Source organism: Suillus discolor, assembly GCF_016758755.1.
Source record: "Suillus discolor strain FC423 chromosome Unknown F5147scaffold_79, whole genome shotgun sequence".
Classification (NCBI taxonomy): Eukaryota; Fungi; Basidiomycota; class Agaricomycetes; order Boletales; family Suillaceae; genus Suillus; species Suillus discolor.
The window spans coordinates 1-17,110 of record NW_024541326.1 but is presented as its reverse complement, the minus strand read 5'-3'; the positions used below and the strand labels follow the sequence as shown (position 1 = coordinate 17,110).

At 48.4% G+C, this 17,110-nt stretch overlaps 7 protein-coding genes across 7 annotated transcripts; 5 read left to right on the top strand and 2 right to left on the bottom strand.

Moving 5' to 3' along the window:
• Positions 1-253: 253 nt before the first annotated feature.
• On the top strand, positions 254-1,191 carry F5147DRAFT_657150 (uncharacterized protein; the record flags this gene model as incomplete). Its single annotated transcript, XM_041434224.1, has 5 exons — positions 254-341; positions 397-486; positions 546-620; positions 680-1,022; positions 1,068-1,191. 5 exons carry the CDS (start codon positions 254-256, stop codon positions 1,189-1,191), a joined length of 720 nt encoding a protein of 239 aa, XP_041287502.1.
• A 474-nt stretch (positions 1,192-1,665) lies between these two features.
• Positions 1,666-3,450, top strand: F5147DRAFT_778986 (uncharacterized protein; the record flags this gene model as incomplete). The annotated part of the gene is made up of 7 exons (XM_041442219.1): positions 1,666-1,745; positions 1,811-1,906; positions 1,966-2,301; positions 2,556-2,675; positions 2,743-2,875; positions 3,084-3,320; positions 3,370-3,450. The coding sequence occupies 7 exons, from the start codon at positions 1,666-1,668 to the stop codon at positions 3,448-3,450; spliced, it is 1,083 nt and encodes a 360-aa protein (XP_041287501.1).
• A 2,046-nt stretch (positions 3,451-5,496) lies between these two features.
• On the bottom strand, positions 5,497-7,950 carry F5147DRAFT_819918 (uncharacterized protein; the record flags this gene model as incomplete). The annotated part of the gene is made up of 9 exons (XM_041443656.1): positions 5,497-5,768; positions 5,819-6,088; positions 6,141-6,576; positions 6,628-6,741; positions 6,792-6,878; positions 6,942-6,971; positions 7,024-7,140; positions 7,186-7,752; positions 7,807-7,950. The coding sequence occupies 9 exons, from the start codon at positions 7,948-7,950 to the stop codon at positions 5,497-5,499; spliced, it is 2,037 nt and encodes a 678-aa protein (XP_041287500.1).
• A 225-nt stretch (positions 7,951-8,175) lies between these two features.
• On the top strand, positions 8,176-9,481 carry F5147DRAFT_657147 (uncharacterized protein; the record flags this gene model as incomplete). Its single annotated transcript, XM_041434223.1, has 6 exons — positions 8,176-8,272; positions 8,322-8,414; positions 8,475-8,600; positions 8,765-8,875; positions 8,938-9,156; positions 9,216-9,481. The coding sequence occupies 6 exons, from the start codon at positions 8,176-8,178 to the stop codon at positions 9,479-9,481; spliced, it is 912 nt and encodes a 303-aa protein (XP_041287499.1).
• Positions 9,482-10,060: 579 nt separating this feature from the next.
• F5147DRAFT_657146 (uncharacterized protein) lies at positions 10,061-12,255 on the bottom strand (the record flags this gene model as incomplete). The annotated part of the gene is made up of 7 exons (XM_041434222.1): positions 10,061-10,281; positions 10,332-10,505; positions 10,561-10,664; positions 10,718-11,136; positions 11,202-11,416; positions 11,868-11,956; positions 12,029-12,255. 7 exons carry the CDS (start codon positions 12,253-12,255, stop codon positions 10,061-10,063), a joined length of 1,449 nt encoding a protein of 482 aa, XP_041287498.1.
• Positions 12,256-12,384: 129 nt separating this feature from the next.
• F5147DRAFT_747813 (uncharacterized protein) lies at positions 12,385-13,296 on the top strand (the record flags this gene model as incomplete). Its single annotated transcript, XM_041439984.1, has 4 exons — positions 12,385-12,530; positions 12,557-12,638; positions 12,695-12,873; positions 12,918-13,296. The coding sequence occupies 4 exons, from the start codon at positions 12,385-12,387 to the stop codon at positions 13,294-13,296; spliced, it is 786 nt and encodes a 261-aa protein (XP_041287497.1).
• Positions 13,297-13,298: 2 nt separating this feature from the next.
• On the top strand, positions 13,299-16,947 carry F5147DRAFT_763866 (uncharacterized protein; the record flags this gene model as incomplete). Its single annotated transcript, XM_041440667.1, has 12 exons — positions 13,299-13,875; positions 13,928-13,969; positions 14,028-14,765; positions 14,822-14,911; positions 14,933-15,018; positions 15,248-15,484; positions 15,562-15,834; positions 15,882-16,078; positions 16,163-16,259; positions 16,315-16,486; positions 16,534-16,661; positions 16,831-16,947. 12 exons carry the CDS (start codon positions 13,299-13,301, stop codon positions 16,945-16,947), a joined length of 2,754 nt encoding a protein of 917 aa, XP_041287496.1.
• Between the last annotated feature and the right edge of the window lie 163 nt (positions 16,948-17,110).

The following is a 17,110-nucleotide window of genomic DNA, read 5'->3' as shown; positions in this document are numbered from 1 at the left end:
GTTCCAGATTCACCAGTGCTGTCCTACGTACACCTTGTCCTTGCCTAATGGGTCGAGTTCCATGGCTCATCACAGCCAAACAACATTCTCTTTCATATTCCCTCGACCCATCTGCCTTTGATTCTTGAACTGTTTTTCCATTTCTTCAACTCCGGCTACATCTTCAACCATGCTACCTCCATGTACTGAACCATCAACTGACTACTTAACGAGACATTGCCAACCAACCAATTAACCCAACTCTACTGTCGCAATGACTCAATCAACTGTCCCTCAAGCTGACACCTCTCCCTCCGCCCCGCCCTTTGTAGTTTCTGATAATATGTCAGATGGTGTCATAGGTACGCCTATTGGTGCTTGCATGGCTTCGTACTATACTCACATTGGTACCAAAAGATGCCATCTCCCAATTACTTGCTAGTCTACGGTTGACGCCTGGTCAGGCAAAGGCCCTTGTCAATGTTATTATGACTCCAACTTTTGCTGGTATGTACGAATTTCCTTAGCTTCTTTACCAATTGTTTCGCATGCTGATTGATTCTCAGATGTGTCTTCTAATATGAAGGGTCCCAGTGAAACATCCTTGAAGACAACTTCTATTATGGCTCCAACTGCTGATGGTATGTACAAATTTCCTTAGCTTCTTTACCGATTGATTCGCATGCTGATTGATTCTCAGATGCGTCTTCCAATACAAAGGGTCCTGGTGAACCATCCTTGAAGACAACTGCCTCATCCAATGGTGGCCTCAATTTGTCCGGTATCCCTGCTGAAGACTATGTGGCCGACCCAAATACATTGTCTGTCTATGTGACCCTTGGCTCTTACAGTGACAAGTTGCCAAAAATTACCGTAATCGAGCAATCACACGAGTTCTTCGCCAAAGTAGCAGATGCCATGGCTGACGAGTGCTTCCTCTACTTCTACCACGGCATCTTGTATAACATGCCTGCGGCGGCCAATCCTAGTGCCCCTTACTACTGCGTGACGCGCGGTCGTTATATTGGAGTCTTCAATGGCTGGTAGGTTGTCCAAGCCGCCCGCAAGCCTCATTGAAACTTTCCCAGGGACAATGTCACACCGAAAGTTCAGGGTGTATCACGCGCTATTTTCTCCAAGGTTGACTCACTTGAAGCGGGTGAGGAGAAATTGAGGAGAGCCATTGAACGAGGCGAAGCTGCCAAAGTCTGATTTGGTTGCTTCACTGTTATATAGTTGTAACTGTTGTGAATAGTCGCCTTCTTGTTGCTTTGTATATCGCATAATCAAGTCACTCCTGCACACATTCACGCATGAACTTCATGGACCAATAATTTTGAGATTGAGCTGAACGAATATTGATGAATCTGACGAGGTCACAGTTTATGTATTGATGTGATTGAAACCCGGCGCCGCTGCTGATTTGAAGCGACATCAACAAGGTTGACAAGTGAGCTCATGGTGATACATATACAGCCTTGCATATTTGATGGGTGATGCTTATGCTGAAATTACTAGATCTGAGGTCCTGAAGCCTGAATATGCAGCTAGGCTTACTGTGATTTATCTATACCAGCACTGGTTAATCGCGTTGAATTGGTCCTATAAAAGTCCCACACACAATGAATTACAACTCCTCACGGAACTCTACTCAATTTCTACCCCACAATTTCATCACTGTTTTCAATGCCCCGACCCAAGCTCTACAATACTCCGGAAGAACGTCAAGAGGCCAAACGAATGCACAAACGTGCTTACTATGCACGGTATGTGCTTAATTCTTACATCGATCTCTTATGCTAACATAGTTACTCATTGCATGCGCTGGCAGTAATAAGTCCACGATTAGTGCTAAGATGAAAGATAAATATCTGGCTCGGGTAGACAGGGACAACACAAATCCCCACAAGACTTCATCCAATATCATGTAAGTTGCGTTCATGTCGTGTCTCAAATGGAATGCCTTTACTCAGCTCGGGTCGACAGGGACAAGACTTCATCAGATGCGCTGAAATCACTCAGGAAAAAATTGCAAGGTCCCTTGCGAAAATATCTCGGAGGCGAGCCTCGAGAGGTTATCAACAAGCTCTTGCTCGATTACCTGGCAACTGGTGTGTCCGACAGGATTCGTTCAGCTATTGGAGTTGTCCAAGACATATTCAGCGAGCTACAGGATGCTGAAGATGACTTATCACAGCAGGGGAAGAGCGGTATAGGGTACACTAGTGCTTGTCAAGCCACGAAGGATGCTAAGGATATGCTGTTGGCATTGGAAGATGTCTTATCCTTTATTTTGGTGAATGGCATAAAATTGGAGGAGTTGTACGCTAAGCAGGCCTTTTTATTTCAAACGCTTTGGTAGTAGCTACTTCTCTCGATTCTTAAGGGGTTTATGTATTATCGAGGCGACTGGTGGGCGCAGGGGATGATAGCTTCGAGTTGGTTTATCAAGACAACCGGTGGGCGATCTAGGATATTCATACACGCTTAGGTTTACGTGACCCCTTATGCCTGATGCAGTCTTTCAACTGCCCCAAACTGTACTATATATAGTACAGCCTAAATCACACACTTAGGTACATGCCTGATGCCAACCGCCCCAAACTGTACTATGCAGTACAGCCTAAACCGTCCACGAAAAAGAAGGTGGTTCAAACCATTGCTGGTTTCATGGCTTATTTGCCAAACATTACCATGTTAGTATGGTGGGCGCAGGTACATAGATGATAGCTAGGTTTACGTGACCCCTTATGCCTGATGCAGTCTTTCAACCGCCCCAAACTGTAATATAGTACAACCTAAACTTTCTACGAAAAAGAAGGTGGTTCAAGCCATTGCTGGTTTCATCAAGTTACAGCATGCTACCCATACTGACATTGTGTACGGCTTCTCGAAGGTGAGGAACTTGCTGAGCAACTGCGAAATTACTATGGCTTATCTGCCAAACATTACCATGCCAGTATCTTGGCCCATGCGTGGGATATTATTATATATGTACAGCCATCTCGTAAATTTTCATCTCGCTTTACTTATCAGCTCATTATACGTGTCATATTGTAAGTGTCAGGTTTTGCTATTGATAAAAAAGTCTAATACAAATTTAGATGGCCCCTCCCAAATGGACATCTGATGAACAAGAGGAATGGCTCAAACCATACTATGAAGCGTTCCTCGTGAAGCAAAGTGAAAAGTGTGGTAATTATAGGAACTTTTTTGCGGACCTTTATGAAAACTGGTTTGAGGCCTCTCCCGAGCCGAGGCCGACTGGGGTCACAGCATTAGGGCCTATGACGTTGGAGGAGCTTAATGAAATGAAATTAGCAGAAGACGCCCAAAAAGTGGTAAGTTTGTCCCAGACCTTTTTGGAGTCCGGCTGATGTGTTCTTCCAGAAATTGCACAATCAGTTCAAAAATAACTTTGGGGCAACAAAGGCTGGAAGAAAGGCAAAAGCCCACAAGCCCCTTCAGTGACAAATTCCGTATTATACGGGCCACCCGACCTCCATAATATCCCGTATGAGACGGGCCAACTGATCATGGGCCCATGTTGTGTATATTCTCGATGATGACGGATGGGCCGGGACACATATTATTTCCGATGGAGACGGGTGGGCCCATGTATGCCAATGATATATATATCCTTAATGTTGACGGATGGGCCGGGGGAATATGATCATTCATGGAGATGGGTGGGCCCATCTGGGTAATATGTAGAGTAGGATATTATAGACAGCTGGGCTGAAGAGAGATGTAAGGCAAATATTGTTATATAGACGGGCGGGCCGACATGGGTGTATTACATATATGGGTGGGCCGAGGTAGGGGAATATCACATAGACAGGTGGGCTGACGTAGGGTGTATTACATATACAGGTGGGCCGATGTGGAATGTATTACATATACGGGTGGGCCGACGAAAGGGATATCAAATAGACCGGTGGGCCGAGGGTGCGATAAAATATTTATTACATAGACAGGTGGGCCAAGGTGGGGTATAATTATATAGACGGGTGGGCCGATGTACGATGTATTATATAGACGGGTGGGCCAACATAGGATGTATTACATAGACGGGTCAGCCGACGTGGGGGATAATACATAGACGGGCGGGCCAACGGGGGTGTATTACATATATGGGTGAGCCTAGATATGTTCCATCAAGACATACAGCTGATGTAGCCACCAGCGAATCAAACACATAGGATACATGTACACTATGAGTGCATATACCTACCATCAACCACCAAATCTAAACCCCTAAGCACAAAAACATGAATCTATCATGTGTGGCATTGACCAATAATCCAGGACTGAAATGGAAAAACCCCACACCTGAACCCTGGTGTGCAACAAATCCTATTTCTAAGCATGGACACCAGAAGCACAACACTCACAAAAATATACATGTCAAATTTTCAGTGCCAAACCCAAAACCGAGATGTACCAACCCCCGAACCCCGAAACCCGAGACTGCCGGGTCTCGGGTCTCGGGTGTCCGGAACTCGGAACTTGGGAGAATTTGGGGAGATCAATACAATTTAATTTACAATCAAGTTGATTGACAACACATTGACTTACCCATGTTTGCAATATATTTTTGTTTAGACATACCGAGTTCCGAGTTCCGGACACCCGATACCCGAGACTGCCGGGTCTCGGGTCTCGGGTGTCCGGAACTCGGAACTGGGGAAAATTTGGGGAGATCAATACAATTTGATTCACAATCAAGTTGATTGACAACACATTGACTTAACTATGTTTGCAATATATTTTTGTTTAGACATACCAACCCCCGAACCCCAACACCCGAGACCCGGCAGTCTCGGGTATCGGGTATCGGGTGTCCGGAACTCGGAACTCGGTATGTCTAAACAAAAATATATTGCAAACATAGTTAAGTCAATGTGTTTGTCAATCAACTTGATTGTGAATGAAATTGTATTGATCTCCCCAAATTTTCCCCGAGTTCCGAGTTCCGGACACCCGATACCCGATACCCGAGACTGCCGGGTCTCGGGTGTCGGGGTTCGGGGGTTGGTATGTCTAAACAAAAATATATTGCAAACATAGTTAAGTCAATGTGTTGTCAATCAACTTGATTGTGAATCAAATTGTATTGATCTCCCCAAATTTTCCCCAGTTCCGAGTTCCGGACACCCGAGACCCGAGACTGCCGGGTCTCGGGTGTCGGGGTTCGGGGGTTGGTACATCTCGGTTTGGGGTTTGGGGGTTAGTAAAATGTTTACAGATATACATAGGTTGATTTAAACATGTCTGGAAGATGTCGTTCGTCTAAAATGACAAATCCTGAGTTCCGGGTGTCGGGACTCGGTACCCGGCACCCGGGACTCGGGGTTCGGCACTGATAATTTGACATTCGGGTGTTCGGGTTTCGGGTGATATCTACCTCAATCTGCAGTTTCGAGTTCTGGATATAGGGAGTGATCATTGAATGATTCAATTGTGGCATAGGTAACATGCATGGAAAAACATTTATGTACATCTATCACTGAGCAATTATGTAGCCATGTCAACCTCCTCACCAGGAAGATCAACCTTTCCCTCAACATCCATCTCCTCATCAGAAGAATCATATTCTGGCAGGAGGTTACCTGGTTCATTAGGGACCACAATATCTCCGGGGGATTCTGGCAGGAGGTTGCCTGGTTCATCAGGGAGATCAATTTCGCCGGAGGATTGTGGACCCTCAGGCTGAACTTGGGTGGGCTCAACCATGGGACCTACCACAGCAGATTCATGCTCAGGCGTCAAGGGTGTAGGTTGCATGACTGAAAAGTCCAAATCAATGAGGTTGGAAAGTGCGGAGGGGAGGGGTGACATGGACGGGGGGGACCTCCTTGACCAAGCAACATTATTCCATCGGCCGGTGTGTCTGGAAGTGAAAATGAAGGGTGCCGGTCGACCACTGTGCGCCGGAGGCTCTCATGGAGGCGTTGCAGGGTATCAATCTTAGCGTCCTGCTCCTGCACCCGAGCCTCAAGAATAGCGATGCGAGCTGCACCATCCCGAATCGCGATTGCCATGGAATGGAGATCCGGTATGGGAACATTGAGTGCTGCACGAGGCACTGCGACGCTGGAAGACCTGACTGCTCAGTAAAAAATTAGGTCAGCCGGTCATGAAAAGTATGGGTGACTTACCAGCTGGCGCAGGTGCAGGGACAGGTGCAGGAACAGGTGCAGGTGCAGGTGCAGGTGCAGGTGCAGGTGCAGGTGCAGGTGCAGGTGTCTTCTTGGTAGTGATGGTCTTGCTGCGACCACGTGACTGCACCTGGGGCGTAGTTGCAGCAGGGATGGCCGGAGTTCGGGAAGGGCCACGAGATTGACTACGAGTTCGGGCCCTTGACCGGGAGGGAGATGGAGCATTGGATGGAGCAGGGGCGGGTGTCTTGGAACGTGTCCGGCCGGTGGTAGACTTCCCTCGGGTCCGTTTGGGCGGGGATCCCAGAGATGCAGGGATGCATTTGATCTTCTTGGTGGAGCAGCGGATGCAAGACATGCAGGGGAGGCTGGACCTCTTGTCCAATCGAGTCGCACAGGGCCAATTTTCCTTGACACAATAATGGCAGGGGTTGTTCTGTAGTATCCGTTAGTACATGAACTAAGGGGAATTTATTTGAGTACTCACTGGGCCGGGAATGGTGATATCAAATGTGGTAGTGGCCGGCGGGTCACCATCCGAAGCACTGGAAGTATCATTGGAGGACTCCTCCTCAACTTCCGGACGCCTGCCGGAGGTTGCCTGACAGATTGTTAATACACATGAGTTTCTGGAAAACTTCTAAGACTTACCCGAGCCTCCGGACGACTGACCGGAGCCTCCGGACGACTGATGGGAGATGGACGACTGATGGGAGATGGACGACTGATGGGAGATTTCTAATGTAATGGGAATGAGTGGGAAATATACATGGGAGGTCCGGACATGTCCAAACGACTCACCGTAACCTCCGGACGACTGCCGGCAGTCAGCTGTGGACACATGAGCATATATGTAAGGTCCAAACGAAAAATGCAAACTTACCGAAGCAGGCCCAAATGATTGCTTCTTGGGGGAACTGGGTGACCGAGGCGACTGGGGCTTCCTTACCACAATGGTGCGCTGGGGAAGGACGACCTCCGGCACTCCACACGAAATCGGCTGCAACAAATTGAGAGCATGTTAGAAATCAGCCAGAACACATACCTGAACAATTGGGTCTTCATCATCTTCCAACTCCACAAACGGCTTCGACTTGGGGAGTTGAGTTGACTTGACACGCTTGCGAGCCTTCAGCGCCAACTTTGGAGGTTGGGAGGAGTGTCCCGAAATCATTGGAGACTTCCTCTTGTTGCTCCCCCCAATTTCCGGCGACAGGTCGACGGAGGTGGCCTTACCTTTTCCTTTGTCCCGGACCTCGGGGGTCGCCTTGCCGGAAGGTCCGGCGACGACCGGAGGTGAGGGAATGACGGGGGTGGGGGAAGGGACAGGTGCAGGTGAAGGGACAGGTGGAGATGGAAGGTTGAGAGTGAGTGGGCCAGTGGAAACATTAGGGACAACAGGGAGATCACAGGAATTGTCGCCCAACGCCTCCCAGGCACGGACTTGCTTGCGCCAGGCGTGTCTAGCCACCCGGGGGTCATCGTGGCCAATGCTGTGCCAGTTGGGCAATGCCCGGGGAGTCATGGAACGCACCCTCATCAGCTCCTTAGAGCAGGACGCCACAATTCCAGGGATGTACTCCCCTTTCTCATGGGCCCGGATGATGTCAGCCTACCCGGACATTACAAACATTAATGTTACACTAATTTAATAAGTTCAACATACCAAAAGAGTGGTCACCTGCTTTGTTAGAACAAGGTGGACGTCCACAGAGCCGGCCGGGATGTGCCGGGCGCCGGCAATGATGCCCACAAGTTGAGCAGTGGATGCCTTGAGGTTGGCCAATGTAGATTGAACTTGAGTAGACATTTGGATGGAGTTGACAGATGTGAGAATTTGAAAGCAGGGTGAAATCTGTTATCAATAGAATGAAGTTTCAAAGAAACAATACAATTGAAGGACGATGTTGAAAATTCGTTGATTGTTTGTGTTTGTTTGGTCATCGTTCAACTTTCGGCAATCGCCGGCCATGTGTTGAACTTCGACGTTATCAGTTATCAATCAGTTCATCAGTGCATCAGCTCATCAGATATCATGAGCTCTCAACCTGGGGTCAGATTTCATGACCCTCCGGTCACTGAATTTACTTCAATGGATGTGGATGAGTCCTCCCAGTCCCGGATGTCCCTTGGTATGTTTTGTTTTTTCTGATTTCAGTCAATTGATCTGACATGGTTCAGATCCATTAGATGATATATACCTTGGGCCGGATGATGAGTTAGACTCTGATTCTGGATCGTCCGGTGGTTTGGATGTGTTGAATGTAATTCCCGGTATGTTTCTCAATTCAAATGTACATATTTTACATGTGCAAATTCATCACATATCTCCAGATCCATCATCTCCGGCTCTGGCAGATGGACTGGCCCTGTACGATGACCCGGACTTGTATCTTGGTCCGGAGGATACCTTGATTTCGTCTGATGATGCTCCGGCTGTACCCGATTTTCCTATGGCTGGTGAGGTTATTCTTTTCATCTCATGTTCATTTTCCATGGCATTTCCCCAGTGAATGAATCGACTCCCGAACCTCATCCAGTTACTCCGGCTGTAACCAGAGGCACCCATACCTTGTAGGCATATTCATATCATTTCATGTTTTTTATTCATGTTATCTCCCAAGCTAATTCAGAAACTCCCGAACGTCAATCGCCCGAGCCGGAACTCAACAATGAAGCACTGCGTGCCATGGTTCAGGAGTTCATGCCAATCGGATCTTATGATCAAGCTGAAAGTATGTATACAACAGTTGATTATTTATCTCTGCTAATGTTCTGCAAGTTCAAACAATTGTAGATCGCCTGGGTGATTACCAACAGCGTCATGGAAATCTTCCTGCCCCTACAGTAGCACAACTTCTTGAGGCTGACAGACCATTCAGGGTGGCATGGGCTGAAACATGCGACAAGCTGCGAAAAGCAGATGCTGACCTCCGGAGGATGCAAAGGGTAAGGGAGTCAACCTCCGAAATGCTGAAGGTACTAGATACCCTCATTGAGGCCTTTGAGGACTCAAGTAACATGTAAATATTGATCAATGTCTGATAGTAGACACATTGCAGTACTACTCAGTAGGTAGTCCTTGGTACTTGTATACTCTACCTACCCAGTACTCGCTGCCAGGTCTTCTGTGCTCGGTACTCGGGGCTCGGTACTTGGGGCTCGGTACTCGGGGCTCGGTAGTTGGGGCTCGGGGCTCGGTACTTGGTGTTCGGTACTTGGTGTTCGGTACTTGGGCCTTGGTACTCGGTGACCGGCGTTCGGGCTTTGGTATTCGGGGTTCGGTACTCGGGCCTTGGTACTCGAGATTTGGCATTTGGCAATTACAATTTGATTGTTAGTACTTTGACATATACATAATAGCACTTATGACATTACACATGAGGGCAGGAAGATATATCTACATTAAGTGTGTCCCCGTGCTCTGGTTACTCTAGGTGTACTGTCTACTGGCATTTGCAACTTACTCCGGGTCGTCCTCGTGGATGGTTCAACTGTGACTCTCTTGCCCCGCCTCCTTTTCTGTGCCGGCGGCGTGATACTGTCTTCCATTTCAACATCATCTCTAACCTCGCTGGTTGCGTCTTCAGTTAACCCAGCAAGGAGGTCTCCCATTCGCGATGTCAGTAATGCACCTTTTTTGGCTGGCTTGGCCGGGCGAGGCTTTGGAATTGCACGTGGGACTGCCGTCCCTTTGGGTGTAGGACCTCCTGTCCTGGGTTTCTTCAGCGGATGTCTCCCGTCAGCCAAGTCATCATCCACATCATCCTCGGTATGATTAGTGGCACTCTCCTTATCACTCTCGGCTTCTGTCGACGAATCCCGAGGCCTTCGGATGGTAACCCTCTGCTGCTTTCTCACTATACGAGTCTGAGGAGAGGGCGAGTTGCCAGATATGACAGATGGTGTCCATGTCCCCATCATTTGTTCTTCCATGCTTTGAACAGAAATGTGGGCCCTTCGCCTGTTTCTTGCCGAGCGAGCCAAAACTGGAGCAAGGTAGTGGTGTCCCAAATTTGCAGCTTCGAAGGTTCCTTTAAGTCAACATCTGCCGGAAGATATGTCCGGGCCACGAAGTCATCCTGACTTTGTACAATGGCACTCCATGGCACAACCGCCTTGTCCTTCCCGGAGCATATCCCTTTGTCCATGCATTGAACAATTTGTCAGGTGATGCGACAACAAACTCACGATAGTGCGATGTAAGAAAGGCCCTTACTATGGCCTTCTTCTCCTCAAGTTTGGTGTCGGTGATGTCCGGAAGGAGTGGCATACCCTCCCCATCCATTTCGAGTTCGAAGGCTGGTTTTCGAATTCGTTTTCGACCTCCCTTGACCTGACGTCCTCCATCCCGTGCCCCGGCGCCTATAATTGTGATGCTCAATATGTTCAATCTGGTATACATGGTTCAAACACTCACCGAACTGTTCCTGCGCATACTCCTGCCACACTGGCTCAATGTCCTCCCAGTCCTTCATCTTCATGAAGCTGTCCCCATTTCCTAAGGCCTCATTATCATCATGCCTGCATGAATATTTTGAGATGAAAGATCTGCGTCAATGGATAAATGTACTCACATCCCGAACAGCACCTCTCCCTTTTCATTCTTCCAAGCCGACATCACAAAAACTCTCATCCCACATTGCCTCCACATCTCGTTCGAAAAGTGCTCCATATATGCCGGACCCTTCTTACGAGCTACTTGTGCTTGTATCTCCGGAGGCGGACAGTTGTTGGACCACTCCTCCGCTGTTTCTTTCGCCTTCTCCAACTCGTCGTCGTCCAATTCAGCCATGACTCTCTTCACCGCCGCCTGATAATGTTTGAACATACCAGGATCTCCTGGCTTTACCCCAGACTCGTCCTCAATCCTCTTCAGCACCTCTTCGCGTTTCTGCTGGTAGACCACCATCCTGGGTGTCCATTTCCTCCCATACTTGATCATGTCCTTCCTTTCCTTCTTTTTCTTGTTGTTGAACAACCAAGTCTTGTACACCTAAGAGTTGATGAAAGAATGTGATGTTGAAAATTTAGTTTTTCAACACAACAAAGAAGCCTCACCTGCTTCCTCTTTTTCCATTGTTTTTGGTCCAACTTAGGAGCAAACAACCTGGCCGCCCTTGCTATGGCAGTGAAAATCGCTCGCTTCTCACTCCTTTTGGCAGCAGTCCACTCAGGAAGGTAGTTCTTCAACTCCAAAATCTCCTTGTCCGTGAGCTTCTGAGACTGTGGTTGACGCACCCTGTGTCTTCCGGAAGTCGTGTTGGTGGAATGACCTGTTCTTGCCATAGTGAATCAGAATGCAGAAAGGGCTAAGGATTTGCAAGGTGGAAGTATTAATGAATTGTGCGAAGTTGAACTTTGAGCAAAGCCTAATGATAGGTTAATCGGCCCATATTGGACAAGAAGCCATTAATGGAAATGAATTTGTAATGAGCCAACAGGACTGCACCGCATCATATTGCAATAAAAATTCATTACACCTGAGCTGATGCCTTGCTTGCAACATTAGTAAAGAAGATGAAGATAGGTAGATGCACCCCAGTGCAAAAATCTCACAGGGTGGAAGCAAGGGGCAGCAAAGGTAGGAAGACTTGGGTCAAGGTCCCACTTGCAAGCACGAGGCGACATGCCTACCGGTCCATGCCTAACTCTCCCCCAGAATCACCAACAATTCAGCCTGTTGAGGCACCACCTCCTTGGGAAGACTTTCCTGACAATACTTACGAGCAGGACCAAGGCTCATTTGAGCCTTTGCAACTCCCAAAAACCATGGCAAGTTCATGTACAATGTTGGAGTGTCATTCAAACTATGGCTAAGCATTCAAAAATACAGAGTCAAAATGACTACCTCAGGCAATGGCTGCCAAGGCAGGAATCATATCTACATCACCTCCTCGATCGAGAAGCTCCACCAGAAGACAGGAGATGCATCATCTGCCAACAGGATGGGGTGTACAAATGTCAAGATTGTCTTGGCGAGCCACTCTATTGCACGGGCTGTTGCAGGAGTCAACATTGTAGCAATCCTTTCCACTGGATCAGTCAATGGAATGGGCGATTCTTCGAGCGGAGTTGTCTCGCTCATGTGGGACTCATTATACACCTTGGCCATGATGGCAAACAATGTCCGGCGGTCACCGATCGGTGGAATTTGTTTGAAGAAGATGAACCTGAAGACCTGCTTGAGCCTGAAGATCTGCCATTTGTGTCCGGACCCGAGTTCCAGCCAAAGGAAAACACCATGGTCATTGTGGACAAGTCCGGAGTTCATCGCCTGGAGGTTCGATGCTGTGAATGTCCGAATGCCATGAGTCCGGACATTCAAATGTTTCGACACAGATTTTTCCCTGCATCTTTCAACAGGCCAAAGACTGTGTTCACCTTAGAGTGCTCAATGATTTTCTACTGGACAGCCTTGAATGCGGCACCTCGGCGATGAACTATTACAGCAAGCTCCGGAGAATGACCTCCAGCATGTTTCCACACCTTGTTCCGGTAATGCCTTACCCTCTTCATCTACTGGACATCATATTGACAAAGCACATTGCAAGGACCGATACAGAGAGCTCATGAGGGTCGCTCGACAGTGGAGGCAGTTGAAGACAATGAAATGGCATGGCTTTGGCCATCGTTCTGATAACCCGAGCACAGGAGAACTCGCATTATTTTGCCCGGCATGTCCTCAGCCTGGGATTAATGTGCTGTTGTCAGAGGATGAATCACTTGATGAGTGAGTCCTATTCTCAACCAATGTGGCCTCCATAATAATACTAGCGATCCAAGCTGGAAATACACCCGGTCATTTGTGATGGACGGAAATTTCAAAGCGGAACATCTGCATCCCATTAAGCCATTCGATGAAGTTTGGCTGTCCGATGGGCTTGGATTCATGGTAGGAAAGGACAGGTATAAAATGCATCTGGCAGAGGCTGCTGACACGGTGGAAAAATCAAGCTGCAACAACCACCGGGCAGTAAATCAAGCTAATGCTGCTCGGCACAAGCTGGAGTCCACCGGTATCGGGGGAGTTGCCTGTGCCAGACACGGTTGCTTTGTCCCTCACTCCATGGTGGATTTTCAGAAAGGCGAAAGGCAAGCCACATCCACCATTAAGCATTCACGAGTTAACCATGGGTCACTTGCAGACAAATGAACATGGACTACGCCCTTTGCGAGGCTTCCCGGCACAACATGGAAGGCATCACCAGGGCTGTCACCTTCTATGATATTAATTGTCAATACAACAAACACTTTCGGGTTCGGGTGGATCGAAGTCGATTTCTAGAAATGGCACCACAACTAACCATCATTCCCGGAATTGGGTTGTGGCACGTTCATGGCCATCAGGACAGCTGCTATGTGCGATATGCTTCTAACTTTATTGAAGGCATTGGTCGGATCGATGGAGAGATCATGGAGACGCTATGGGCACGGCTCAATCTGATCTCCCCTGCTGCTCGGGGAATGTCATCTCCCCACCGAAAGGAATGCCTTGATTATCAGATGAATGACTCCAATTTCTGCAAGATGATTCGCATGAAAAGGACTCTATGCCGGAAATACAAGCTGGCTAGGAATGGCATCTCGGAAAGTGGAAAGGCATTTGACAGACTCGATGAAGCAGCACCCTCACATTTGAAGACAGAATGGTTAGCCAGGGAGAGGATAGCTCAGTCAAGCAGATTGAATGATCCTTCGGCGATGGATGAATATGAGATCAATATAAAAAAGGGTACATTGAGTTCCATTGTCTCCATCGAGGTCTGAATTAATATTGCACTCAGCACCTAGCAAAAAGGAGATCGAGCTTAGATTATTAGAGGAGGGTAACTGCCCGCAATGCAGCACCCTCTCGCAGATCTGTGGCGACGTGGATATCAACAGGGTTAGCAATTGAAGAGGCTCAGATTGCATTGCTCATCGAGGTCCGAAGGATCGGAAGAAGATCCACCGAGACACAGAGATTAGACATCGCCCGTCAACGCGATCGGCTCCAAGGCCAGATAGATGGATTTGCTCGGTCTGCTCTAACACATCTCGGGGAGGGATTTGATGCAGATGATGAACCTGAGGACTTGAACGTAGACATTCTAGATGATCTCGATGATGACCCGGCGGATTTCACAGAGACATCTCATACATGGACAAACTCTCCCGAGCTCACTGTAATCCCATTGCCATCAAACCTGGGGGTTGATAGATGCAGACGATGCATGGCAGAGGATCTGATTCCCCTGGAGATGTCGCTTCGTGAAGGGCAGGCCAATGATGCCCTTCACAATCTCCGCATTTACCTTTGCAACAAGGCCATCCTGTTCCGAACAACCGTTAGGCAGGCCAAATCCCAGGCCCTGAAAACTCGAGCTTGGTCCCAGGTGACGTCGGTGCAGCAGGCAGTCTCCCTCCATGCCAGCATATATACAAAGACCAGGAAGCAAATGATGAAACTTGAGCCGGGGCAAGACCAGCTTCAGAAATACAAACCCCTGCTTCGCGAGCAACTCAAAATTAGCACTGCAGTGGGTGACCCAAATGCCCGAGGTCAACGAAATGAATCTTTGGCTTGGTTTTGGTCTGTTGAAGTCGACCTCGGGGGTCCTGATCAATCGTGGAATGAGGAATGTGAGTTCCTGCTTGCATGTCATATCCCGCGGTTACCTGACTGGACCCATGCCAAGTTTACCGAGTCCATTGGCTCAGGGCAAAGGCACTACGAGATCGATGGAGGGAAGAAATGATATTGGTCAAATTGGAGATGGATTGGACATGTAAGTTCTTTTTGTGGAAAGCAACCCAATGGGGCGACCACATGCAGGAATCATTGGAGAAACGACCTTCCGGGTCACGGATGCTACGCCGGAAGGCAATCCCAAATGTATTCATTGCTCGCACAGGATGCGCAGGCAGCTTTTCAAGACCTACAAAACGTGTTGATAGAGGCTGGAGATGAATGAACATTGTTTTCTCATGAAGTCCCTTTTTCCACATACATAATTGAGGCCCGGGAATTGTCCGGGTCAGCCCATGTCGGAGTTTGAATTTCGTATCCATCCATCAGTGATTCTTATCTTCACATCTTCACCATCTTTCACTTGCATTGCCAGCGCCATAGTCCTGTATTAGCCATGCCTGCAACTCCTGCATCCACTTCTGGCACTCTGAATGCCGGAAGCCATTACCGACCCCTGAAGCTGAGCCTTGCAACTATTTCCTGCACATTGGCAATGGCTGGATCGCGGGTCCGTGCATGCATCTCTCAATATCGGACGGAAGCTGCCAACAATGGTCTATCTTCTGACCGGATCAAGTATTTTAAAGCCGGGCTGCAATGGGAGATGAATGTATGTTACCACTGCCCTGATGACTTTGTTGGTCAATGCTAAGAATTTGAGCAGACTTTGTCACACCACTCCTGCAGTACTCCGCTTCACAGAATATCGTGTTGGTTCTTCCGGTCCCTGTCGCTTATATCCTTAAGTTGTATCCCATGCTAACCTGGAACACGGTTCCGGACGACGTCTTTTCATTCCACCTCCTTGCATTTGATGATGAGGCAATTGCAGGACATCCGTCCCGGATTGTGTTCAAATATACATGTCCATGGTGGATGGGAAACACCACAATCCCGGATCAACCATGGCAGTGGGATGAAATAATGGCTTCCTGCATCTCTCACTACCAGTATTGGGCGGTAAGATGTTAGCTGAATTGCCTTGATTGATGACTTATCTGTTCTAGCTTAATGTTGAGGATGATGCTTTGGTTCTTCCAGAGAAGTTGAAAAACACTTCGACTCCACCACTTATGGGACTGAGGTGGATTAAAGAACGCATGGAAGCATTGATGGAGGAGCAAGATCATGGCATCAAAGCCAAGATGGCAGAGGTGAAGATGTACACTGACATGTTAGAGAAATTGAGGAAAGGCAAAGGAGTGTAGTCCCATTCAGTCTTCATTGTATACAAGATGTAACATATTCTATGCATTCAAAATCTCACATCCGAGTCCTGGACGCCCAGGTCCCGAGTCCCGAATTTCGGAGGTCGGGGTTCGGAGACCCGGAGCTCGGCAACTGTGTTGGGTGTCAGGGTATCCAGACCATTGGAGATAGCATGTGTCAGTATTTTGCGTTTCATGTTTTATGTTGGGTGAATATGGAATCGGGGATCAGGGACTCGGTATTCAGAACAGTGTCAAGTCCCAGGTCACGAGCTCCGAGTGCCGAGTGCCGAACCCCGAGTCCCGAGTCCCGAGTCCCGAATTTCGGAGGTCGGGGTTCGGCGACCCGGAGCTCGGCAACTGTGTTGGGTGTCAGGGTACTCGGAGCATTGGAGATAGCATTTGTCAGTATTTAAGTTTTATGGTTTATGTTTCGTGATTATGGAATCAGGTGTCAGGGACTCGGTATTCAGAACAGTGTTGAGTCCCAGGTCACGAGCTCCGAGTCCCGAGTCCCGAACCCCGAGTCCCGAATTTTGGAGGTCGGGGTTCGGCGACCTGGAGCTCGGCAACTGCTGGGTGTGGGTTTCGGGACTCGGGACTCGGAGCTCATGACCTGGGACTCAACACTGTTCTGAATACCGAGTCCCTGACACCTGATTCCATAATCACGAAACATAAACCATGAAACTTAAAATACTGACAAATGCTATCTCCAATGCTCCGAGTACCCTGACACCCAACACAGTTGCCGAGCTCCGGGTCGCCGAACCCCGACCTCCGAAATTCGGGACTCGGGACTCGGGACTCGGGGTTCGGCACTCGGCACTCGGAGCTCGTGACCTGGGACTTGACACTGTTCTGAATACCGAGTCCCTGATCCCCGATTCCATATTCACCCAACATAAAACATGAAACGCAAAATACTGACACATGCTATCTCCAATGGTCTGGATACCCTGACACCCAACACAGTTGCCGAGCTCCGGGTCTCCGAACCCCGACTCCGAAATTCGACTCGGGACCTG